Source organism: Elephas maximus, chromosome 7 (genome assembly GCF_024166365.1).
Source record: "Elephas maximus indicus isolate mEleMax1 chromosome 7, mEleMax1 primary haplotype, whole genome shotgun sequence".
Taxonomy (NCBI): Eukaryota; Metazoa; Chordata; class Mammalia; order Proboscidea; family Elephantidae; genus Elephas; species Elephas maximus.
Window position 1 is genome coordinate 63,335,157 of NC_064825.1, and position 25,585 is coordinate 63,360,741.

The 25,585-nt window shown below is 41.3% G+C and overlaps 1 protein-coding gene across 6 annotated transcripts in view; it reads right to left on the minus strand.

Moving 5' to 3' along the window:
• Window positions 1-2,447: 2,447 nt before the first annotated feature.
• RIC3 (RIC3 acetylcholine receptor chaperone) overlaps window positions 2,448-25,585 on the minus strand; it is a 43,081-nt gene continuing 19,943 nt past the window's right edge. For 2 of the 6 annotated variants that reach the window (XM_049890297.1, XM_049890300.1), the window contains 3 exons: window positions 21,992-22,085; window positions 13,755-13,903; window positions 2,448-7,702 (listed from right to left, as the gene is read on the minus strand). In XM_049890297.1, coding sequence (XP_049746254.1) covers window positions 7,266-7,702; window positions 13,755-13,903; window positions 21,992-22,085 — 680 coding nt within the window. In that variant the 3' untranslated portion in view covers window positions 2,448-7,265. The other 4 variants (XM_049890298.1, XR_007518200.1, XM_049890301.1 and 1 more) reach the window with 4 other exon arrangements.

Sequence of the window (25,585 nt, forward strand, 5' to 3'; positions counted from 1 at the left end):
TGCCCTCCTCCTTTCCACAGTCCTAGTTTGGCCCTCCTTCCCTGACTTCAATGAGAAGAGACCTGCTGACATGTAAGCTGGTGGAAACTCGGTGATTTCCAAGGTCTAGGCAAGCTGTTTCTCTGGGTCTAGAATTTTAAGGTAGAATGGACTGATTCTGGATCCTAGTGGAAGGAGGATCCTCGTAGTAGGAAAAATCAGAAGCACAATGGAAAACTCTTGGTCTTTGCTTTTCCTCTAGAAAACAGAAGAGGGGGTTGGCTGGATATTTTGGTACACGTTAGGGACAGGAAATGTGGATCCTGGGCTCTCCAGCATGGACTTGGAGGAGGGTAACATCAGCAACAAAATCCTCTGTTGCGTATTGAGTCATGAGCAGGAGCAGCTTTGTCACCTGCTCGAGACCCAACCTAGCAAGTTCTGCTCTTAAGACTATTCCTGATGACACTGGTTTTCCTTGACCATTGGCCCTGCAGCCATGGGGCCAAAGACTCCTAAAGCTTATGGGGCCCTGGAGACCACCTGCGCTCAGCCTCTCCTACAGCAAAAGTCCTTGCCCGCCACAGCCTCTGCCCAGACCATCCTTGGTTGGGCAGGGAACTTGGTGACTGAATAAGCAGTCCCTAAGGGTGTTGGGCGACCAGCACCTTAGGCAGCTTCTCTGTAACTACTCCTGGCTCTGTAGCTCTTCCTGGGGCTGCAGCCCAAAACTCTACACCCTCTCCCCCAAAACGGTTCTTCTGCAGAGTGGCAAAGTTCACTCCCCCAACTCTTCTACAATTCTAGCTTTTCTTCTGGCTTCAAGGTGCTCTGTGTCCATTTGTGTGTGTCTGTTTGCGTGTCTGTGTGTACTTGGGGAAAAGGGCAATCTGTAAACAATCAACTGAGGTTTCTTAATATCATATTTCTAAGGATGAGAAGGAAAGGAATAAGGATGTAGTTATGATCCCCTGTAGATTTTGTTCATTCATTTCATGCTCTTTGAACAGAAAGTTTATCTGGGAAAGTACCAGCTTGTTTTCCCAGGGTTCTGATTGGGAGTGCATCATCCAAGAAAGTTGTTAGTTTTTCACTTTCCACTCTGAATTACCTAAAGAAATCCGTGTGTCACATGCACGGTTTTGGATGAATTTGAACATAATCTAGTGAATGTGCCTTAAAAATCAAGACACAAGTTCGAGGAAGCACGTAAGGTCCAGACCCGTGGTGAGGACAGGTGTTGGAAGCCAGGGTGTGGTCATCACAGGCTAGAAGAGAACCTTTGGAACCTGCCTCCATCAGTGAAAAGAAAGGCAACAACATTGTAGAAGCAGCAGTTTTCTTCACTCTGGAAAAGCAGGGCATTTACCTGAGAGGTAGTTGTAAACAACGTGCAGCAGTGGTGACTTCAAACTGAAAGGCCCATGTATCGCTCACAATGGGGTTTCAGCTAAGGGAGACGCTGGGAGAGCCATATTCATGGCTGTAATGCAAGCACAAATTCCACCTCCTGGAGTCCCTGGTTTTCCCTCACTGCATAATACTGGCCCTCCCTGCTTGCCAGGCCTTCTCGCCCCAGCTGCAACACCTTGTGTGATCTGCCAGGTGGCCCTGAGAGCACACTTTTCCAGAGAGCTCCAGTGAGTCTGCTTTCTTGTGGGGCCCAGCACTGTGCCTGGAGCCTGACTCCCCTGCCCTGGACCCTGGTTTATAGGCCTGTGGCAGCCCCCAGGAACAGACCAAGGGATGGGATCTTGTTTGAATTTATTGGCCACCTGTTCTTACGTACCTCCAGTTTGCAATTTTCTGCCATCTCAGGATACAGGGGAGGGGAAGAGCAGAAGTATTGGGATAGGTTTAATTTTTTAAATTTTGCACCAAGTTGAGAGGCAAGTTGGTCTTAGAGAAAGCACTACTCCACTTACTAGCCATGTGATTTTCAGCAAACCATGTAATCTTTCGAGGTCTATTTTCTCATCTGCAAAAGGAGGAGGTTGGTCTAGAAAGCTGCAGTAGGATTCAGGGTGAATGAAAGTTAATCCTTGCTTTCACCACTACTTTTTCTAGCTCATCATTGTGCCTTTTTTCTTTTCTAAGAAAGACATCACACCCTTCTCCTCTGTTCTACTGTTCCTCTCTCCCCCTACCAAGGTCCAGGCGGAGCTGGAGATTAGGCTGAGATCGAGTTTCCTACAGGGCAACTTGGAGTGACTTAGAAAGGGAAGCCTGACTCTGCCTCTTTAATCCTGCATTTGTGACAAAGGGGATTTGGTCAGGATGGGTGATGCCTCTCTTGCTGGGAAGACACACTTAGCCAGTTTTCATAATGCCTAGAATGTGTATGTCTATTTGCACAAGATTGTCTTTTCCTATTTTCAAGTCGTCAGACATTTTATTTTTGCTCAAAATTATCTGGAGTTTTAGACAAACTTGCAAAACTGCTTTTATTAAGTGACTTTTTGAATAAACTCTTTGGTATTCTGGAGCAAATGTATTTATTTATTGGTACGTGCAATGACAAACTTGGTATTTTCCCATGTTGACGTTATGTATGTTGTAGAATTTGGTGTTTGTCTGAGTACAAAACATATACCAACAAATTAAACTTGAATTGTTTCAACACTGCTGTGTACCCTTTTTTTTTTCCTCTCCCCCATAGGAGAAAAGCATGTTTCCTCCTAAAGTTTTTTCCTACGCATAAAGTTTCCTATGGAAAACTTTCCTAAAGTTTCTGTCCTAGGAGTCTCAGGGGTGGGTAGGTGGGTGGTGGTAACATGGGGATCACAGCTTGTTTAGAATCAATGGTAAGTAGGTCAAAATCGCATTCCCTCTAGCTGTGCTCTTCAAGTTTATAGATGGTTAGAACGACACCCAGAAGCTGGGAAGGGCTGGGAAAACGGTGAGGTTTGAAGGTACTTAAGTTAGAGTGATCCTCTTTAGGGTCAGCTGGGTGAACTAGGGAGCTCTGCTGGCATAGTGGTTGAGAGCTGTTAACCAAAAAGTTGGCAGATTGAATCTACCAGCTGCTCCTTGGAAACCCTATGGGGCAGTTCTGCTCTGTCCTATAGGGTCGCTATGAGTCAGAATCGACTCAACGGCAACAAGGTTTTTTTTGTTTGTTTGTTTGTTTAGTGCCAAATAGAGGAACAGCCTATTGGTTCCTATGTATCCCACTATGGGCCTGGCCTTTAGGAACACAACAGGGCTGTAGAGCTGAAAAAAAGTAGAAATGGCCCAAGTGGCAGACATAACACAAAGACCCAGCCACTTGATTCCTCTGGCCCTACTCAGAGCCTGACCCATGTGAACAGGACTTAAACATGCTTGGACATTTTTTTTTTTTTTTTTTTTTTGGCCCTTGGCAGAACTGAAGTCAAGAGGATGAGAGGTTGCAGTTGTGGCTGTGAAGCAGACATGAGAGCTAGTGGTCTGATGCTGAGGGAGGAGGTCAAAACTAAAATTACCAAAAGGCTGCAGAGCCCTATATCCTGGGCCATTCCTGGCAGTCTGGGTGGCCTTGGAAGGTGCCAGGTGTGACACAGCAGCACAGGAGTTGATGTACAGACTGAGATGCTGCTGGTGACAGCTGTCTTTGAACACCTCCCTCATGCTTGACCTTTACAAACAGTATCTCATTTCATTCTAACAGCCCTGCAAGGTGGGTTATTAGTTCCAATTTATAAATGAGAAAAATGGTGCCTGGAGATATTAAGAAATGAACCATGAAAGGGGAGACATTTGTTCTTTTTATTTTATATAAGAAAATGGGGAAAGGTAAGTACATTTTAGATTTGTATAAAAATGGTCAAGCCAGAATCATGGGTACGTCATTTATGTTTTTTCTCAATGTTGCTGGGTAGCTGAAGTATTTTCTTTAGAATAGAAATAGTCTGGGTTAAGAGTGTGGTAATAAGTAGAGTTTGTTTATTTCCTCCAGATTTAGAGTTTTTACATGACCAAGAGCAATTCCTACCTGAACCATGGCCTAGCTCCTGTGGGAAATAGCATATGTAATCAGGACATTACTAAAAAGTAAAGAGGGTTTGGTTTTGTTTTGCTTGTTTTTATTTGTTAGTGGACAGGTTGAAGACAAATCTTTTACATGGCTACGGACAGGGTAATCATATATCCAGGACAGTGCTGGTTTACACCTATTGACTTGGCATAATTATTATTAAAGCTCCCTTCTCCCAAACTGTCTCAGGTTAGACCATAAGTTACTTGGTCACCCAAACAATAGATGGTGCAGAGAATGGTTCTCACAGGTCATCTCTTCTGGAGACCAAATATGCCTCTGCTCCTCAGCACACCTCCCTGGGCCCAGCTTCTAGAGCTCACCATTCACTAGTCATGAAGCTAACATTACGCTTTCCTTGTAGTCCTGTCATGACCAGGAAAGAGGATCTCCTGGCTGGGCCACCCACCTGATGTGCCAAGCTGATGGTCCAGTGGTTTCCTAGGATAATCTGTGCCCCGAAGTATGACTGCATGCTCTGTCACAGTGCCCAAAGTTTACCTCAGCCCAGTGCCAGGGGACTGGTCAAGTTTATGGCCCAGACCAGTTCTGAGAAATGAAGGCCATGAAGAAAGAGCAGGTATTGCCAAACAAAACCCAGTCCCATGATTTTTGTCACCCTGGGTTGTATGTAACCACATCTTTGTTTTCCCTGAAGGATAAAATAGTTCTGGAAAATCCAAAAAGAATTGTCTAATCTGAAATGGTCAAAAAGTACATCAGCATTCCTGATATATAAATTACATTCCTGATATATAAACCAACCAAGAGACAGGGCAGCAAGAGCCATCGTGAGGGACTTAGAACTTCTGGCATTTTTTTCCAAAGATTAACATTCAAAATAAACACTTATGTGACACTGTACATCCCAGCCTCATCAAAATACTTGAACATACCTTCTTTTTCATACCTTGTTGCTTTTTCCAGTGCCACTCTTTTGCCAAGAACGTCCTTTCCCTTCCTTGCCCAACTGGAGAAATTCTTAGCATGCTTCAAGCCCCACCTTCTCTGTGAAGTATTCTTGCAAATGCTCTTTTGTGCTCCTGTAGTTTGGGGCCCGTATCTCAATTACAGCCTGAAACTTTACATAATAAAAATAAAACAGCTACCATTTATTGAGTGGTTACCATGTATGAAATAGGACCAATACTGTTTTGCATGTACTAATTATTTAATCTTCATAATTAATAATAATAGGGATAATCATTATTACCCCTACTTTATAGATGACAAAGCCAAGGCTCAGAGGGTTTAAGGAGCTGACCCACGATCCCACAGCTAGAATGGGCAGGGATGGGATCAGGGCCCAAATTTCTTTGCCTGTAGAATTCACGATCTTAAGCCCATATGACTCTGCCTCTTATTTCACAGCTCATTTTACCTGTCAGGCTCCCATGTTAAATTGAGTTTGAGTGCAGGAATTAAATCCTTCATTCTAGTACTCAGCAAATGAATGAAGAGGCTACAAAGACACAGCACTAGTTACTTCTAATAAGGGAGTCATATCCTAAGGCAAAAAAAAAAAAAAAACTTTCAACCTTTGAACAGGGACATAGAGCTGTCTTCATAAGCAACTGCTCCCAGTGAATGAAGGAAAGTAGTGTGGAAAGCAATGAATCAGAAGAGCAAAGAGCAGCTGCACTACTTTACCTTTAGCATTACGTCTAGATTGTCTTCATACATTTTAAACTGCATTCTTTACAATGTGAACATGTTCCACACCAAAGGCAGATGCAATATACTTTGCAGAGACAGTCTGCAGTGACATTTCTCTGCAGTTCAATTACCTGACAAGAAATATCTAGTAGTAGCTGACACATTATCTTAATATGATCCCGTATCTTCCAAAGAGCGGCCTGTTGCTTATATGCGCGATTTGAACTCTTTCCCGGCATCTTATTCAGGCCAGGTACGATGGAACTCTAAAAGCCACTAAGAACTACCTTTACATAATTTCTTAACTTTGAAGTCTTCCACGTTTTATGATTGGGAATGTCCTCAGGGGAATAGGCCTTCTTTATAACTGTCAGGCCTTGCATGTAAACTATGAATTCACTCATCCTTGTTAGAATTCACATGAAGACATGTAACAGATGGCAGTTTAGGCGATGAGGCCTTTAGCTTGGTCAAAATCCACCCCAGCCTAATCTACCTCTTACTTTCCCCAGCTCTCTCAAAAGATTCAGCTATCCAAATATAGAACAAATGGTTTCCTCCCCTGTGCACTGCTGTACTGGTTGTCTGCAACTTTCCTATTGGGCTGGCACTTTGTAACAAGTTCAGTCTTTGTTTCAGTCCATGTGGTGTAAGGACAAATTTCCCGGATGGCACAACATTAAGAAATAGCTTCTAGGCAAGGACTCTCTGTAAGGGTAGGGGTCCTCGTCCTTGTTGCCGGCTTCATGGCCTTCTGAGTAGCTCATGGCAGGACTACAACCATTGGGCAGGCCTTCCTATAGCCTCAAACCTTGGCTTTGCAGGGCAGGCTCTGAAGTCTCAATCTAAAACTTCCTCTGGCCACTGAAAAGTACAAAGGTGCTTCTGGGTTTGGCAGTTCTGTTAAGCAGGGCAGAAATAAAGGAAGCTAGAGAGCCTGAGAATATCCGGGCAAAACAGTCACCTAGACAGGCCTCTGGGCTCATTCTAAGGTCAGCAGGAGTCTTCTGCTACTCTGGGTGTTTGAGGCAGCATCAGTGCACCTAGAAAGGCTGTAGGTGTGAGGAAGATGCTTCAAGTCCGAGAACAGTCTTACCGTGCTCTGGGCCCATCATCCCCACAAACAAAATGTGCTCTTCTCCCCAGGGGGCCACTAACCTGCTCAAGGCCCAAACGATAAGGCATCTTAGACCCTGAAATCTTCACTCTTGTAACCTTAAGTCCTCATCATCTGTACACTGATGTTCCTTCACAGGTAAACCATCTGTTACTCCTAGCAGGAAGAGTCAGACCTTTGCCCCTGAGTGGTCCCCATCTGTAATTACAACAGACCAAACGTAATTACTCCATGGGTCAACTTCTCTGCTGGGGAAAAGGCAGGAAGAGAAGAGTGAAGTTGTCTTATGTTCACACTAATTAATCTCTATGATGTTTTACAAGGTGACAGGTGTGTGAGCACCAGGAAGATACATGATATCCATGGTAGTGGCCTGATAGCTATGATATTTAAACACAGAGAATGAAGTATAGGGCACAGGGCCAAGGATGAAATCTGAGAGGAGAGAAAGGTCACCTTGGGGCTAGAGTAGTGGATACTTCACCAAACTGGCTGCTTTCATTCTAAACTCTGGAGGTTCCGCTTCCTCAGCATGCCACCTGTATGTGCTCTAGCAGCACTGATGCCCAAGCCTTCCTCTCTGACGTCTTGGGGCCCCCCCTCTTTGGTGGCTTCCTCTTGCTCACTGTAGTTATCTGCACTGAATCCAGCATTCTCTGCCAAGACAGCGGGATCCTCTTCTTCACAGAAACAGCAGGAACATATTTCTGCCTTTGGGTCACACCAAGTAACAGAATTATCTTCCTGGGCTCGGGGATCAGCGGGCCGACTTTCCCAACCCAAATGGTCTGATTCTTCTTCTAGCACTTCCATTCTTTCGGCTATTTCTTCAGCAGAAGGCTCTTCTGGGTCAGGGTAATCCACCAGGATTGTTTCTTGCCTACGCTTGATGCTGTCTGAAAGGTCATAAACTGGGTAAGTCTCTTCAGGGTAACCTAGAAAGAGAAGTAGCACAAAGTCTTACAAGGAGTGTCTCTTCAAAAAAAACAAAGTGTCGACTCAAAGAGGATTCTCAGGCAGCAGCCATCCTATCCTAACAAATTCATTCCGGGAATCTCTGAGACAATTCTAACAGTTCCTAAGTTTCACTTGAGCAAATTCTTAGCAATCTGGCTGACCATCCCGGCGCTCTTTGAAATACAAACCAGTTCAGATGAAAATCCCTTCTTAAGCGCAGGGTGCTTGGGGCACAGCGTAAGTCTGACGCCACATGCTTCTGCAGCGCTGATGAAGATTAAATAAACGACATGTGCTTCAGTTCAAAAAACATGCACCAAATACCAGATGGAGAAAGCACAGCTCAAGGCTACTGTTTATAATTTCTATTCGGAACCATTTCCAAGTCATCCCAGGGGTAGGAGGAAGGAGGGAGGAAAGGAACACTAAGCTCTTTGAAAAATACACCATGAAGCCTTCTACTTATCAAAACAATTGAAATGGCTTGCAAGTGTCAGAAACAGCACTTTAGCAAGACATGCCCAAAATCCCGAAGGACAGGCACTCCATTTTCAGGAGACAGAATTCCCATTGTTGGCTTCTTCGTCTTCACAAAATGGAACAAAAAATAAACTGGTAAACAAAATGAGTAATACTGGTACTGAATCCCAGCTATGATAATGAGTAGAGAGAAAATGTTGACAAATTAAAAAAAGAAAGAAATCTGTGTCAGCCAAGCCACGCCTGAGCGGCAGATGGGCTGCTCTGGAGCTCATATGCCAATGCTGGCAGCGGCCGGCGTGCTCACTACACAATGTGAAAAGCTGGAGAATTCCAAACCCATGTGCACATTATGATAATTGGCAAATTTAGTCCTAACACAAACCACTTTCTGCCTACAAATTAGGAAAGGTAGGGGTCTTTGTAGTGCCGGGTTTGGGGACACATTTTCACAACACTTACTGTTTTTCCTGATTATGAAAGTTATACAGACTCATTGTAGAATATATGTAAAATACAGACAAGTTCAAGAAAGAGAAAGCAAGTCACCCAGAATCCCACCACTGATAATAATTTGTATTTACTCCTGACCTTTTTACCATGTATGAACATTTCCTTTTCCTTTTTTTTTTTAATAAGGAAGGATCACACTCCATAGAAAATGTTGTTCTGTGGTTTTTTCATTCAACATTGTATCATGAGCATTTCTCCATGTCATTAGCCATTTGAAAATTTGCTGCAAAATAGTCCATCATATAGCTACAACATAATTACATGATTTGCCATTCCTCTTAAGACATTTAGAGTCTTTCCAATTTTCCCCTATTATAAATAACATTGCAATTAAGATCTCTGAATATAAATTCATGTCCTCTATTTCTTTAAGACAGACTTCTAGAAATATGAAAACTAGACCAAAGGGAATGAGCATTTTAAAAGCCTTTTTACACTCCGCCAAATTACTTTCCAAAAAAGGGGTATAAATTTTCAATCCTATCAGTGATGTAAAAACTGTCCATCTTTTTATACTCTCACCAGCACTGAACAGTAGTATGTAAAAATCTTGCCAATGCAGTATTCATTCCTGGGTTTAATTTACTGTGGACAAAATGCTAGGTAAAATAGGGCTTAGCTAACCAAGGCCTTTACAGCCTCTTCGGTCAAGGGCAGGGGCTGGGGAAGCCTGCTTGCTCATTAACTCCTAGCCACTGAATGAACACTTAAGTCCATTTGCCGCCATGTCCCTGCCTTCTTACCACACCAAGGGCAAAACTTGCTCTTGGACCTCCGCGGATATCTGCTTTGGTTTAAGAGGGTGAGGCCCACTGAGGAAAATCAAATAGTGACCTACACAACTGCTAAGGTAGCCCATATCAGCCAACATTGGTGATTACTACTCAAGAGCTTCATTAAAAACATAAGCAAGCAACTGGAACTGAAGCCATTCCTGGAGACCACCTTCCAGCCAAACCACAGACAGGCCCATAAAATAAACAATAACACACAAGAGGAACATCCTCCTTAGAACACTCAAATATATGAGATCGAAAGAGCAACATCTGCCCAAAAGCAAAAATGAGAAGGCAAGAAGGGATAGAAAATCAGGATGAAAGGTAACAGGAAACCTAGGACAGAAATGAAGAGAGTACTGACACATTGTGGGGAATGAAAGCAATGTTATGGAATACTTCACGTACAAATTATCAAACAGGAAACTAATTTGCTCTATAAACTTTCACCTAATACACAATAGTTTAAAAACACAAAAACAAAACATGAACAAGCAACAAAAATGTACTGGCCCTATGAGGAAATCAGCAATTTGAAACAGGGACCAAACTAAGCAAATTACACAAAGAGCCCTAATATGTTGCAGGAAATGGAAGTTAAATCTTAATCAACTTAAAATTGATACTCCTGATAATACTTACAAAAAAAAATTTTTTTTTTGTTTTTTTAGGAGGACCTATATATGGTTTTTTTTTTTTATATTGACAAAGCCTAACCAGGCTTGAATAAAAATGGAGAAAGCAGGAAGAAAGAGGTATCCATAAATAGAAAGTCATAATGAGTACAAGAAAATTTCGAAATTCAACAGAAGAAGAAAATAGATTGAAACGGACATGGCTGAAAACCAGATTAGTGTATTACAAAACCACGATGAGGAATTCTTCTATGTAGACAATGAAAGGAAGAAATAAACCAATTTTACACAAACTCTTCCAGAAAACAGAAGAGAAAACACATTCCAAAGCATTTTATAAGGCCAGCATTACCCTGAAATAAAAAGCAAAGACATTACAAGGAATGAAAACCACAGACCAGTATCTCTCATAAACACAGACATAAAAAATCCTTAGCAAATTGACTAGGTATGGTTTATCCCAGGAATGCAAGGCTGTTTTAACATTCGAAAGTCAATCAGTGTAATTCACCATTTTAACAGATCAGAACAGAAAAACATGGTAATCCCAGTTAATTAAAAAAACTGACAAAAGTTCAACCCCCATTTATGATTAAAAACTCTCAGCAAAGTAAGAATAGAAGAAAGCTTCCTCAACCTGAAACAGGGCATTCATGAAAAACCTCTCACATCGTACTAACGGAGAATGTCTGAATGCTTTCTCCTAGTACCAGAAATTCAGGATGTTTGCTCTTACCACTTCTATTTAACGTTGTGCTAGAGGTTCTAGCCGGTGCAATAAGGCAATAAAATAATAACAAAAGGCATATAGATTAGAAAGGAAGAAGTAAAAATTGTCTTTATTCACAATTTGATCATCTATGCAGAAAATCCTAAGCAAGCTAAAAAAATTAAAATGCTACCAGAATTAGTTTAGCAAGGCCACAGGATACAAGGTCATAATGAGAATTAAATTGTATTTCTCTATCATAGCAACAAAAAATTAAATATAAATAAAAATACCACTTTTATAAGTAGCATCAAAAATATGAGTTATTTAGGAATACATTCACAAAATATGTGTAAGAGCTATATACTGAAAACTACAATTGCTGAGAGAAATAAATGGAAAGGTATATGTTCATGGATTGGAAGATTCAATATTATTAAGATGTCAGTTCTCCCAGACTGATCTTCAGATTCAATGCAACGCCAATCAAAATCCCATCAGGTTTTTTTTTTTTTTTTTTTTGGTGGAAATGAACACACTGATAAATGTGAAGGATCTAGAACTAGCCAAAATAATTTTGGGGAAAAAAAAGAACAAAGTTGGAGAACCTGCACTATCTGAATTAATAGAAAACTACAGTAGTCAAGATAGTGGGGTATTAGTGTAAACAGACATATAGATTGATGAACAGAATGGAGAGTCCGGTACAGACCCACATGACTGATTCCAGCCAATGCACCAAGGTAATTAAATGCAACAAAAGGATCTGGAACAACTGGAAATGAATAAAGGAATAAAAAGAATTCTGTGTTGATCTCACACCATACATAAAAATTAACCTGAAATGGATCATAGGCCTAAATATAAGAGCTAAAGCCATAAAAAATCGACTGCCATCGAGTCAATTCCAACTCATAGTGACCCCATAGGGTTTCCAAGGCTGTTTACAGAAGCAGACTGCCAGATCTTTCTCTCGAGGAGCCGCTGGTGGTTTCAAACACCAACCTTCTGGTTAGCAGTTGATCACTTTACCCACTGTACCACCAGGGCTCCTATAAAATTTCTAGAAAAAAATGAGGAGAAAAACTGAACAAGGCTTGGGCTAGGCAAAGGTTTCTTAAACAGAACACAAAAAACATGAACCATAAAAAGAAAAAAAATGATATACTAGACTTCATCAAAATTAAAAACTTCTGCTTTTGGAAAGAAGCTTTTAAGAAAATGAAAAGGAAAGCTACAGATGAGGAGAAAACACTTGCAAAATACATATCTGATAAAGGACTTGTATCCAAAATACATAAAGAACACTTGGAACTCAATAAGAAGACAACTAAGCCAGTTAAAAAATAGGCAGTTTGGACAAACCCTTCACCAAAAATAGAGATGGCAAAAAAAAGCACATGAAAAAATGTTCAACATCATTAGTCATTTGGGATATGCAAAGTATAAGTCACAACTGAGATACCACTACACACTTACTAGAATGGCTAAAATTATAAAGACTAACAATACCAAGTGCTAGCAAGGATCTGGAGTAACTGGAATTTTCATACATTGCAGGTGGAGGGCAACATGGTACAGCCACTTTGGAAAGCAGGCTGACAGTTTCTAATAACGTTAAACATACACTTATCATAAAACCCAGAAATCTCACTCCGAGGTATATGCCCATGGGTATATACTACAAACATATGTCTGAAGCCTTCTATGTAAAATTCATAGCAGCTCGATTCATAATAGCTTTAAGCTAGAAACACCCCAATTTTCCTCAACTGGTGAACAGATAAACAAATTGTGGTATATCCAACATAACAGAATACAATCATGTGTTGCTTAACGTCCACAATACATTCCATGAAATAGAACATTACGTGATTCAGACGTTGTGCGAACACCATACTACATACTTAACAAAGTTATACGGGATACCTTTTGTTTCATTTCCAAATCGATACTTCTCCTTTGCCTGTTGCTGCAACTATCACTAGCACTGGTTTTACAGCATTTGGGATCCATGATGCACATTGCGGTAACATTTTCGAAAGAAAACTAGAGGAATAATGCTACAACACTCAAGAGATGCATGATAAACGAGATTAGATGCTGTTGCCCATGAGTCAAAGCATACACTGTTGTACAGTAAACTTTTTATTTCTAAGTAGGGAAAGTTCACATTAAACAAATGATAGAAAGTACAGTATAGTATATACATAACCCAATAACGCAGGTGTTTACTATGACTATGAAGACATGTATGTTATGTATAGGATACACATGTACTGTACCATTACATGCCTGGCAGCACAATCACTTTCTGTACAAGAGACATGAGATACACATGTTATGTGCAGGAAGCTGTTGGGTTTGCTACGTCTGGTTACGTCTGCTGCGTCCCATTATCTGATTGGGATTTCTGAACTCTGTTATCACCTTATGGGATCACGGACCTATACGCAGTCAGTCGGACATTTCCCAAATGAGCATTATGGACTGTACTACTAAGCAAGATCAAAAACAAAACAAAAACACTCCTGACACGTGCAATAGCACACAAAAATCTCAAAAGGATTATGCTAAATCCAATAAACCAGAAACAAAAGAGGGTATCCAGTATGATCCATTTATACAGAAACTACGGGAACAGAAAGCAGTTCAGTTATTACCAGGGGTGGAGGGAAGGGATTAATTGCAAAGGGGAGGGAACTTTTTGGGGTGATGGAAATGTTCTAGGTCATGATTGTGGTGTGATTACACAACTCTACACACTTGCCAAAATCCATTCAACTGTATACTTAAAATTGATGAATTTTATTGTATATACATTATATCTCAATAGTAAAGCTGATTTAAAAAAAAAAAATGTAAGATCTCTTGTCTGTCCCAACAACTAACAAAGAAATGAGAAAACACTGTTTACCTTCCCAGTCTTCCATGTAAGGGGCCTCCTCAGCTTCTTTCTCTGGAGTGGGTCTGTCAACAAATTTTCCTCCTTTCATGACCCTGGTGATTTCTCGGAGCTGATGTAACAACCGCTTCTCTTGGTCAGAAGTCACAGTCTGTGCTCTGCTTAGAAATACCAGACAATCCAGCCATTTAGTGGTATACACTCCTAGGCAATGGATATTAAACATCACTAGGACCTGTCTAGATCCTAGAATAGGAAGTCCAATGGCCAAGGATAATTATTCTAGGATTTGATCCTAGAGCTGCATAGTTGGGATGAAATCTTAGAGATGTTAGTTCAAAACTCGATTTCACAAATGGGAAAACTAAGGCCCAGAATAGATTAAGTGATTGCCCAAGGCCCCATAACGAGTTAACGTCAGTGCTGGCATTAGACCTAGATGTCTCAGCTTTCAGTCTAGTTCCTCCTCACTGCCCTGATTCTCTAAACTCCAAGCAATTTCATTGTTGCTCACATTACTACAAACCACTTTTCTCTGAAGCAAGGTCATCAAAAGAAAATGTGGGGGACCATTAGCTGCAACCAGGGAAAAATATGCTACTAGGCCAACTTTAGAATTACCAGGTTTAATCTACTCGTACAGGAATAAGCATAAATCTGAAAATTTCAGAGCTGGATCATTCTGACAACTCAATCATCTCATTCAGAGGAAGTAGGGAAACTGAGGCCTAGAAAGGGGAAATTATGGATTTATTCATATTGCTAATTAATTAATCTAGCACTACAACAAAAACTAGTCTCCTGACTTCTGATAGCATTCTGTGCAATTCTTGAAACACAGTGCTCAAGTTCCAGTTTAGAAAACCTGGGTTCGAGTCCCCACTTGGCTATGTGGTTCTGGGTAAAGCCACATAGCTTTTTATTGTGGCTCTGCAAAAATAAGATGAGGCTCATTTATAATTATTTTCTTGGAGAGAGAAGTATTGCATCATGCTGATAAGCAAACAAGGCCCTACTCAGAGGACTGAGAATTATCTGCTTTGGGACCAGGTTTATCTAGTGGCAGGATTTAACAGGCTACTTATTCTCCTATTAAAAACCCAAAGCATTCTAAGGCAATATAACACTCGTGAAGGAAAAATGACACATTCTGTACCTGCCTTGTGAGGTGCCATCTATTTTTCTAACCAGCCAGTCCCAAGCTTGCATTCTTTTTATGGTCAGCCCAACAAATACTTTTAGCCTTAATGACTAACCAGGGGGAAAAAGTGTTTCTCCCTCTAACGTCAAATGGTATCTGAGGAAAGTGAAGGTACAACATTTCCACACAATTCAGTGGGAAGAAAACAAAAACACTACATGCTCTGCTTCTTCCACACCAAATAGCCTCAAAGTCATGACCTGAAGAAGCCTGGTGTTCCACATTCAGCTAAAATCCTATGCTTCTAGGGCCCCTGGGAAGTATGGAATCCCTCTGCAATGGACATTTATTTGGCCTTCTGGTCCTGGTTCTGAGAGGAAGGCCACATCTGAGACCAGTGAGTAGGGGCCAACCTGACTAAGAGGGATCACCTGGGGGCCTGATGCTGACTAAGCTTCAGGGGGCGGGTGCTGAGGCCAATAAAGCCCTGGGAAGACAGAGGTTCATGGCAGCTTCCTGGGTTGAAGAGTGTGAACGTTCTGCTCTAACAGGAGAGGTGAACACATCCCTTGGGGACACGGAAACTCTGTGCTGAAGAACACCCCGCTTCTTCCCAATCCTTGTCCTAGGGTGGAGATGTCAGCCAAGGAGATTAGAGATTAGAAAATTCTTCAGAAGAGACAAGCACCAGTAATAGCAGAAACCTTGGACTCGGTAGAAGGCAGAGCTAGGAGAAATGGAGGCAGAGGCTGGAGAAAGCAGAAGCCAGCATCTTCTGAACAGAGAAGTGGAAGCAGAGCAGTTGGAGAAGAGTGGGCGGAGAACTGTAACGGCTTAGGGCAGCTACAGCACACTGGAAGCAGTGGAGACCATGAGCAGACTGGGCAGCCAGAAGCAGCCAGGCAGCTACAGAAACTCTGCCCACAGTGCGGGGGTGTGGGGCCTGCCTGACGAGTCTGGGTGCACCTCACATAGGGGCTGCCCTTAGAGTAGTTCTGCTTCAAGAGTTGTCATGATGCTGGCCCAGGGCTGTCCTGATGCTGTTGGATCAGAGCTGAAGCAGAAGTGAAGGGGGCAGAGCACCTGCTGATACCTAAGGCATGCCCACCCAGTGAGTAAACCTTGACCTTCCATCGTGAAACCGTTATTTAAGAGTGAACATTGATTTCCACTTACCGTTTGCTAGCTACTTTCCGTGTGCTAACGCTCTTGGAATGTCTTATGTGTTTTGGCTCTGACTGGATGAATGTGAGATTCTAGTGAAAAACCTGTGTGTATACCACAATAGTTAATTTGTATTGTTTAAACCTGTGGAAGCATACTGCAGCCCCTTACAGCACTATTCTTCCCATCAGGACAGGAGTCCTGACTCGCCACAACTGCTTGTCTGGTCCACATAACCCCAAATCCTTACTATTAAAACAACCCAATTTGTAGGACATGTCTAGGGCAGACTAGGTCACCCCCAGCGAGAAGAGCATATGTGCTTTTTATAGAGCTCTTGTCCTTGGGCTGCACATGTTATTTCTCTGGACTGTATGCAGGTCATTCTGATCTTTACTGAATGAAACGGTCTTGATTCTCTGGTTACTATGGAAAATTAGAAGGCCTTAACTAAAAGAGGGATAGCTGGCTGCTAGGGTAGGAGAAGCAGGGACAGACAAGAGAAGCTTTCTCAGAGAATTTCAAACTAAAACATCCTCTCAACGCTGAACTAGTGTTCATATTGTTACTGTCTGCATCATGCATTAAGCAATTAATCATGGCCCACCTTCTGACATCTTCTGAATTTACTGCAATGAACGTTTTCATAGATTCCTTATTGTCTCAACTTGGTGCAATACTCCTGGAGGGCAGTGATAATGAGTTCACAACAGTATAGGCACAGTACCATAAACATTGTAAGCACTCAATAAACATTTTAGTTTGATTGGTCCCCATTTCTTTGCCATCCATTTTCTCCCACCTCCCTGAATTCTGGCTTCCATCACATCATTTTACCAAAACTTGTGAAAATCATCAATAACCACTTTACTCTCAAGTTGGGGGCTCTTTTTCTTGCATTTCAGTCTTCCTCACCTCTCTACACTGTGGACATCCTCTCCTTGAAACTTCCTCCTTCCTTGGCTATTGTGACGTTTGCATTCTTCCTATTTCTTTAACCATTCCTTTTATCTCTGATGCTAGCTCACTTTCCTCCTCCCATCTCCTAAAACATGGTTTCCTCAAAGAGTCAGCCCTAGGACTGTAATCCCTCCATTGTTACAAGCATGCCCTCAGGAAGCTAACCCAATATCACGAATTAAGCCATCACCTACACAGAGACAATGCCCCATCTCTACTTCTCATCTTGACTTTTCAGAGAGGCCAACCTCATAACTCCAGTTATCTATACTGAGCAATTTTCGCCTGGAAGACTTGCCACTGCCTTGAGGTCAATCTTAAATTCACCCTTCAAAACTAGGTCCAGTTGATGAAGAATCCTAAGCAGCCGCATGAATAAGGCAGGCCAGGTGAGATTAGATACGGAAGAGTCCAAGATGTCAGAAAAATAAAAGGTCACGGTTGGGAGATAACCTCACCAGACTTCTGAATGCTACAAACCCAGAGGAGTTGTCAAGTTCTAAGAGTTGAAATCAGAGAGAATGAGACAGATTCCACCACCATCATTCACAGAAAAGAATTCAGACCATCAAGGCAAGACTGCAGGCCACTATAGTACAGAATGATATGCCACAAAGGTTTGGTGATCTCATCTTTCCCCATGGCCCTTATTGTTCATCTCCAGCCAAATGACTTCTAAACCTACATCCTTTGTTCTGACCTAAAGACTCAAATTTCCTGTTGCTATTGTATATTACACATGGATGTTTTGGTAGTACCTCAACTATATTCAAAGATGAACTCATGATCCCTATTTCAAAGCTTTATCTTCTTTCTCCTCTTATGTGTTTATATCTTGGTTAATGCCATAAATTTCTTCCAGCCTGGGCTGTAAATCTCCAACTCATCTTTTTCTCTTTCACTGTAGTCTTCCTTTGGGGAACCAATCCTTCTTTTATTTGTAGTTTAAATGTTAGGGTAAAACCATCCATCCCCTCATCTCTCCTCATAAATTTGTGTTGTTTTAAGTCACCAAGTTTGTGATAATTTGTTTCAGTAGCCATAGAAAACTAATACACCTTCCTGGAGTACGCTTTACCTCTCTGAGATGGCAGTTCTTTGTACAGAAAAAAATACCTGCTGTAGACAAACATTCAGGGCTGCATAGAGTAAATGAAAACACGTACCAAAGAAAATACTCTTATTATTGCTAAAGCATCATTCGTTCTTTTAATATGTACTGACATTGTAAATGTGCCAACACTAGGAATACAAATTTAAACAAAATTCCCTGCCCTCAAGAAGGTAACAGGCATCAGGGAATATAGAAAAGGTAACAGAAGATCAGAAAGTAATACGATGTATATACAATACCAAGCAAACCCAAATGGTGTGAGAGCACACAGGAAGAGCACCTAACCAAATTTTGTGAGTTCAGGGAAGGACTCTGATAAAAAGTGATGTCTACGTTGAGACTGGAAACCCTGGTGGCGTAGTGGTTAAATGCTATGGCTGCTAACCAAGGGGTCAGCAGCTCGTATCTGGCAGGTGCTCCTTGGAAACTCTATGGGGCAGTTCTACTCTGTTCTACAGGGTCACTATGAGTCGGAATCGACTCGACGGCACTGGCTTTGGTTTTGGGTTTTGGACGTTGAGACTTGTAAGACAAGCAAGAGTTAAAATAAGTGTGTGTGGTGGGAAAGAAAAAGCACCCCAGGCAAAGGAGAAAAGTATACAAAAAGTCCTAGATGCAAAAGTTGACAAGTATTTTAAAGGAACAGCAAGTAGTCAGTGTGGTTGGACTAGAGACAGAGAGAGAGGGATGGAGAAAGATAAAGCAAAAGAAGTATGCAGGATCAGGTCATTCAAGACTATGTAAGCCATGTTAAGGATTCTGGACTTTATCAAGAGCAACAAGGACCTACTGAAGGGCTAAAACAAAGACATAACTCATCTGTTTAGAAAGTGGATTGAAGGGAAGCAAAATCAGAGAAAAGGAAACCATATGAAGTAGTTCTGACCAATGTCAAAAGTAAAAGCATCCACTTCCTATTACAGATTGAACTGTGTCCCCTAAAAATGTGTGTCAATTTGGCTAGGCTATGATCCTAGTATTGTGTGGTTGTCCTCCATTTTGTGATCTGATGTGATTATCCTACACGTTGTAAGTCCTGGGCTCTATGATGTTAATGAGGCAGGATTAGAGGCAGTTATCTTAATGAGGCAAGATTCAATCTACAGGTTTTAAGTTGTATCTCGAGAGCCAATCTCTTCTGAGATATAAAAGAGAGAAGTAAGCAGAGAGGAGTGATACCTCATGCCACCAAGAAAGAAATACCGGGAATGGAGCACATTCTTTGGACCCAGGGTCCCTGTGCTGAGAAACTCCAAGACAAGGTGAAGATTGATGACAATGACCTTCCCCCAGAGCTGAGAGAGAGGGAGAGGCTTCCCTTGGAGCTGATGCCTTGAATTCAGACTTCTAGCTTCCTAAACTGTGAGAGAATAAATTCGTCTTTGTTAAAGCCATCCACTTGTAGAATTTCTGTTATAGCAGCACTAGATGACTAAGATACTCCCTCAGTCATTCTTTCATTCATTTCAACTAATACTCTTTTAGAGGTTTTTTTTTATGGACCTGTGCAGAAACCCTGGTGGCATAGTGGTTAAGAGCTATGGCTGCTAACCAAAATGTTGGCAGTTTGAATCCACCAGGTGCTCCCTGGAAACTCTATGGGGCAGTTCTACTCTGTCCTATAGCGTTACTACGAGTTGGAATCGACTTCATGGCAATTGAGTTTGGTTTGGTTTTGGATGGGCCTATGCTAGGCCCTGGGAATAAGAAGGATAATCCCTGACCCTCATGGAATTTACAGTCTTTTGCAGAGAGACAGACTTATTACGTAGAAATGACAAGACATGGTGTTAGAAGAGATATGAGAAGTGAAGGAAAGCGTGAATTAAGGATGACATCTAATTTCTACATTGGATAACCAAACAGACGGTGGAGCCATTTGCTGAGGTAGGGAATATTAAGATAGAATAGGTTCAGCTGGGTGTAGATGAGTTCCATTTTGGACATCCATTCATTAGAGAAATAATTATTGTTTGATGAGGATAATCTATGAGACATGGCCAGTAGGCCCTGAATGTACCAGTCAGGAACTGAAGAGAGGAGTCTAAACAAGGAATGGCTATTGTCATGGATTGAATTGTGTCCCCCCAAAATATGTGTTAAACTTGGTTAGGCTATGATTTCCAGTACTGTGTGGTTGTCCTCCATTTTGTGACTGTAATTTTATGTTAAAGAGGATTAGGGTAGGGTTGTAATACCACCCTTACCTAGGTCACATCCCCGATCCAATGTAAAGGGAGTTTCCCCAGGATGTGGCCTGCACCACCTTTTATCTCTCAAGAGATAAAAAGGAAAGGGAAGAGAGCAGAGAGGGGGGATACCTCATACCACCAAGAAAGCAGCACCGGGAACAGTGTGCGTCCTTTGGACCTGAGGTTCCTGTGCTGAGATGCTCCCAGACCAAGGCAAGATTGATGACAAAGACCTTCCTCCAGAGCCAACAAGAAAGAAAGCCTTCCCCTGGAGTTGACGCCCTGAATTTGGACTTGGAGCCTACTAGACTGTGAGAGAATAAATTTCTCTTTGTTAAAGCCATCCACTTGTATTTCTGTTATAGCAGCACTAGATGACTAAGACAGCCATGATTTACTCTTCTAATATGAATGTATGTATATGGATTGTCTCAGGGAAGCCTTGAAAACAAGAGTTGGATCCCCGGAAAGGGCCCATTTGGCAGAAGGCAAAGGACAGGCCAAGAATGAGGGGTGGGGGTTATGGCTCAGCCCCTAGGGTATAGTGAGGTGAGAGGGACACCCTGCTGCCTGCCAGCCCCTTCACACTCACCCTGGGCTCACTGCCTACAGATGTACAAAAGGTGAAGGTTCTGATGGCTGCCTTGCCCCTTGCTTCCCCGCATGAGCCCTTCTCTAGGAAGCCTTCCATGACTACCTGTACCCAGAGTGCCCCTGCGTGAGGCTGTGTGCCCTCCCTCCAGATGCCAGATCTGTGTCTGTGTGTCTGTGTGTCCACCCTTCCCCTGCTCCCTGCAAGACTGACCTTCAGGCATGGACTGAATCTGGTTCTCTTGTATAGCCCTTGGCCTTCCTAGCCTGGAGTGGGCATCAATAAAGTGAATTACTGATTGAAAAAAAAAAAAAAAGTGAGAATCTACTCTTACGCCAACAAGTATTTACTTAGTACCTACTATGTGAACACAGTAAACAAAACAGACCAAATCTGTCCTCCAAGAGCTTACATTCCAGCAATCCATGCCAGCATCTATAGTCCTGCATGCATAATCGACAAGCCTGTCAGGGTGGTTTGCTGTCAGAGGCTGCACCTTCACTACTCCCCTCAGGCTGTACCATATTCTGGGAGGTGAATCACTGGCACCGGACATGTTTCTCCAGGAGGGAAATTTTGCTGACCATAAGACAGAAATGAGGATGCCTCCATTCTGATTCCTAGATCATTTCCTTAGTCTTTGTACCCTTGGGGTGGGTATTGTGCTTAATATCAGACATGCATGGCACAATACTGACCTCTCAGGAGGCTTCATTACTTAAATATGTACGTTGATTTAAGACTGCTCACAAGTAAAAGCTATCTTATGTCTGAAAAGTTCTTTTAGATATATTAAAAACCTTTCTCATATTTCCATTTTTACATAAGCATTAAGATGAGGTTTCAGAAACTGCATATTTTACTCTCATATATTTTACTCAATAATTTGCACAACATGGAACCTAGCTTTTTCTCTTGAAAAACTGAGGTTGCTTATAGTATGAAAATGGTAATGTTATATGAGAAACGATACATAAAAGACAAATAAACTGACAATTATATGAGATGAAAATCAGTGGCCCATAAATCAAAGAAAAGCAAAATTTTGAGTTGACTCTCTAAATGGGAAATGGTTTGAAAACCTACCTCTCACCATTAGGTCCCACTCTGTTGATTAATTTTTCCATGGCTTCCTCTGTCTCCTTCAGTTTTTCTTGCAGTTGAGCAAGCTCAAAATTGGCTGAAAAATAAGTAGCAATCTGAGAACCAACTCTGACAACTCCCTAAGCCCTTTTCTGAAACCAGCTGGTTCTGACAGTCTACAATAATCCAGGCCGGTTCTGAGACTCAGAGAAGAGACAGAGTTTCTCCAGCTAATCCAATCAAGATGAAAAGGGTACTAAAGTCTGGGCACAGATACCTATAGAACATGTTTAGTAACTGATGAACAAATCACTCCCTCTAACACACAGCAATCCAGCAGGATCAGCTAAAGAAAATACCTAGAGTGAAAACACACCCTTACAAAGTCACCCCAGAAGAAATGCAGAAGATAAAACGTACGCTTACTGATCCTAATGACATTTGAGGGTAAGGTACCAAACCTATAAGGTACTTTAGAAAGGAGTTAAGACCCTGAAATGAGCAATATTTCACCCACACCTAAGGTGTGAAGACATATTTGGCAGGTAATGTTTTACACAGAAGAAATCCTGAACTAGGGCTGAGACCTCCTTCCCCAAGGTCTTCCACCCCTCTCATCTCAGGTCAAGAGGGGACATGCTTGGTGTAACCCTGCCTCCCAGAAGCAGTCTTCTTAACAAGGGTAGTATGGAGCACAATTATCTATTGGAAAAAATAAATAAATCAGTACATGAAATGAACTTTAAGACGGTAGGAAAATAAAATCTTCATTATGCAGATAACCTAGTTTTTAAGTTTTAAACCTGAGAACACTTCTACTTAGATACACTTAGAGGGTCATTGTAAAATGTAATATTTTAAAGGCCCTCTAGTAGAACATACTTTTACCACTTAGTCAACACTTGTAAAGCGTTTAGAGGACTGCACCATGTAAGTACTCAGGTTATTTTTATTTTCTGCACAATTCAAAATTGAAGGATGAGAAGCTGATATAATTCCATTGCCACGATTATTATTAAAACATCTGCTCTCAGGAATTCATTTGATTTACTTTGTTCTAATTGCATTATATGACATGATACAGAATCTGCCTCTCTTTACAGGGTCCGAACTCTTTTACTAATGCATTTACTATCACTGTTGGTTAGACACTATCTCAATTAAGAACAGCTTTCTTAAAGGGTTTCTTAAATATTTAAGATTTCCAAAAAGGACACAGAATATGACTGGGATATGTCTATTTCCATAGAAGATCCAAGAAGAAATCCAAAAAGCAAGATGCTTCGGTGACTCAGCCACACTTCATTTTGATGTCCTGCTTTTAAAAACTTCTGATGAGGCTTCATTATCCACAGGATAAAGTAGTTTAGCCTCCAAGGTTTCCAACCATCTGGCCATAACCTACCTACTTGTGAGGATGTCTTTCCCACAGCTGTCCTACATGGACATTCCTCAAATTCTCCATAAGCTCAAGACCTCAGGTTTACCTTCTCATGTCTTACTCAAACCATCCTATCACCTGATCATTTGTGATGGGCTCTCCTCCACAGCTACTACTTGGATATGATTTCTTAAAATGCTAAGTCCCTTCTTTCTAGGTAGGTAACTTTTTTATTTTTTAAACATTTTACTGTGCTCTAGGTTAAAGTTTACATAGCAGATTTTCCAATCAATGATTGGTACACAAATTGTCCCATGACATTGGCTGCAATCCCCACAATGTGTCAGCACTTGCCCCATTTCTTCCCTGGGTTCCCTTTTTCCATTCCTCAGGTTTCCCTGTCCCTCTTTGCCTTTTCATCTTTGATTTTAGCCAAATGTTGCCCTTTTGGTCTCATACCGTTGATTGTTCTATGGAGCACATTCTTTATGGGTATATTGTTTATTTTATAGTCCCATTTATTCTTTGTCTGAAAGATGGCCTCTGAGAGTGTCCTCCATTTCATGTTAGAAAGCGTCTTAGGGCAATAGTCTTGGGGGTTTCTTCAGTGTCTTTCAGACCAGTAAGTCTGTTTTTTTTTAGAATCTGAATTTTGTTCTACATTCTAACCAAGACCTTCTATTGTGATCCTGGTCAGAGCAGTCTACAGTGGCACCCAGGTACAACATCTAGCTCTTCTGGTTTCAGGTTAGAGCAGGCTGTGGTTCATGTGGGCCATTAGTCCTTTGGTCTAATTGTTTCCTTGAGTCTTCAGTTCTCTCTTCATTCTCCTTTGTTCCAGACAGGAAGAGACCAATAATTGCCTCTTAGTTGGCCATTTGCAAACTTTTAAGACACCAGGTGCTACTTACCAGACTAAGATGTAGAACATTATCTTTATGAACTGTGTTTCGCCAGTTGACCTAGATGTCCCCCAAGACTATGATCTTTAGCCTTCAAGTCCAGTAGTTCAGTTCTGATGTCTAAGTAGTTTCTATAACTGTGCCCTCATGTGCTCTATTATACATATGAGTATACATGCAGCATTTACATATATGTATGTAGAAATATCCACAACCATACCTATATATGTACGAGGTATACTCCCATACGACCTCCCTCACCAATTTAGCATACATATTTGCCTATGTATCGACTCACAAATCAATGTTTGTTATTACTGTTGTTTGCAGGGTTGTATATGTTATAGCATTTACTGTAACTGCCCTTTATTCTTACATACCCCTCAGTGTCTTCCTTTGCCTTGGTCACATTGTGCTGACTTCTCCCATACTGTGTATTACTTTTCCTTTCACCAGAATTAACACTTGTCTACTATCTAGTTAGTGATTCTCCCTCTGTCTCCCTCCCATCCCTGATAAACATCAAAGAATGTTTCTTTCTGTGTGTAAATCTATTCTTGGCTTTTTATAACAGTGGTTTCATACAATATTTGTCCTTCTGTGATTGATTTACTTCACTCAGCATACTTCACTCAGATTCACCCATGTTGAGAAATGTTTTGTGAATTCATCATTATTATTTACTGTTGTATAGTATTCCATTGTGTGTATGTACCACAGTTTGTTTATTCATTCATCTCTTAATGAGCATTTAGGTTGTTTACATCTTTTTGCCTTTTGAATAATGCTGCAATGAACATGGGTATGCACATGTCTGTTCATTTTACGGCTCTTATTTTTCTAGGATATATACCTAGGAGTGGGATTGCTGGATCATAGGGTATTTCTATTTCTAGGTTTTTAAGGAAGTGCCACACTATTTTCCATAGTGGTTGTATTTTCATTTTCCAATCTCCCCACAACCTCACCAGCTTTTATTGTTTTCTGTTTTTTGATCAGTACCATTATTGCCAGGGTGAGATGGTGTCTCATTGTTCTAGGTAGTTAACAAGTTATTTATCCTGAATTTTTTTTTTTTTTAGCCACCCTAGAATATAAATTCTTAGAGGAAAGAGCCATGCCTTATGCATTTTCATTTTCCCAGGGAGCACAGCATATTCTACATGGTTAATAAATATTTCATGACTATGTTCCAAGAGTCAGAAGTGTTAAACTCTGTTCCTAAATCTGATAACTCATTTTGGCATGACTTGATTTCTCTGCCTCAGTTTTCCTCTTTGTGAAATAAAGATATTTGGTACCAGTACTCTGCAG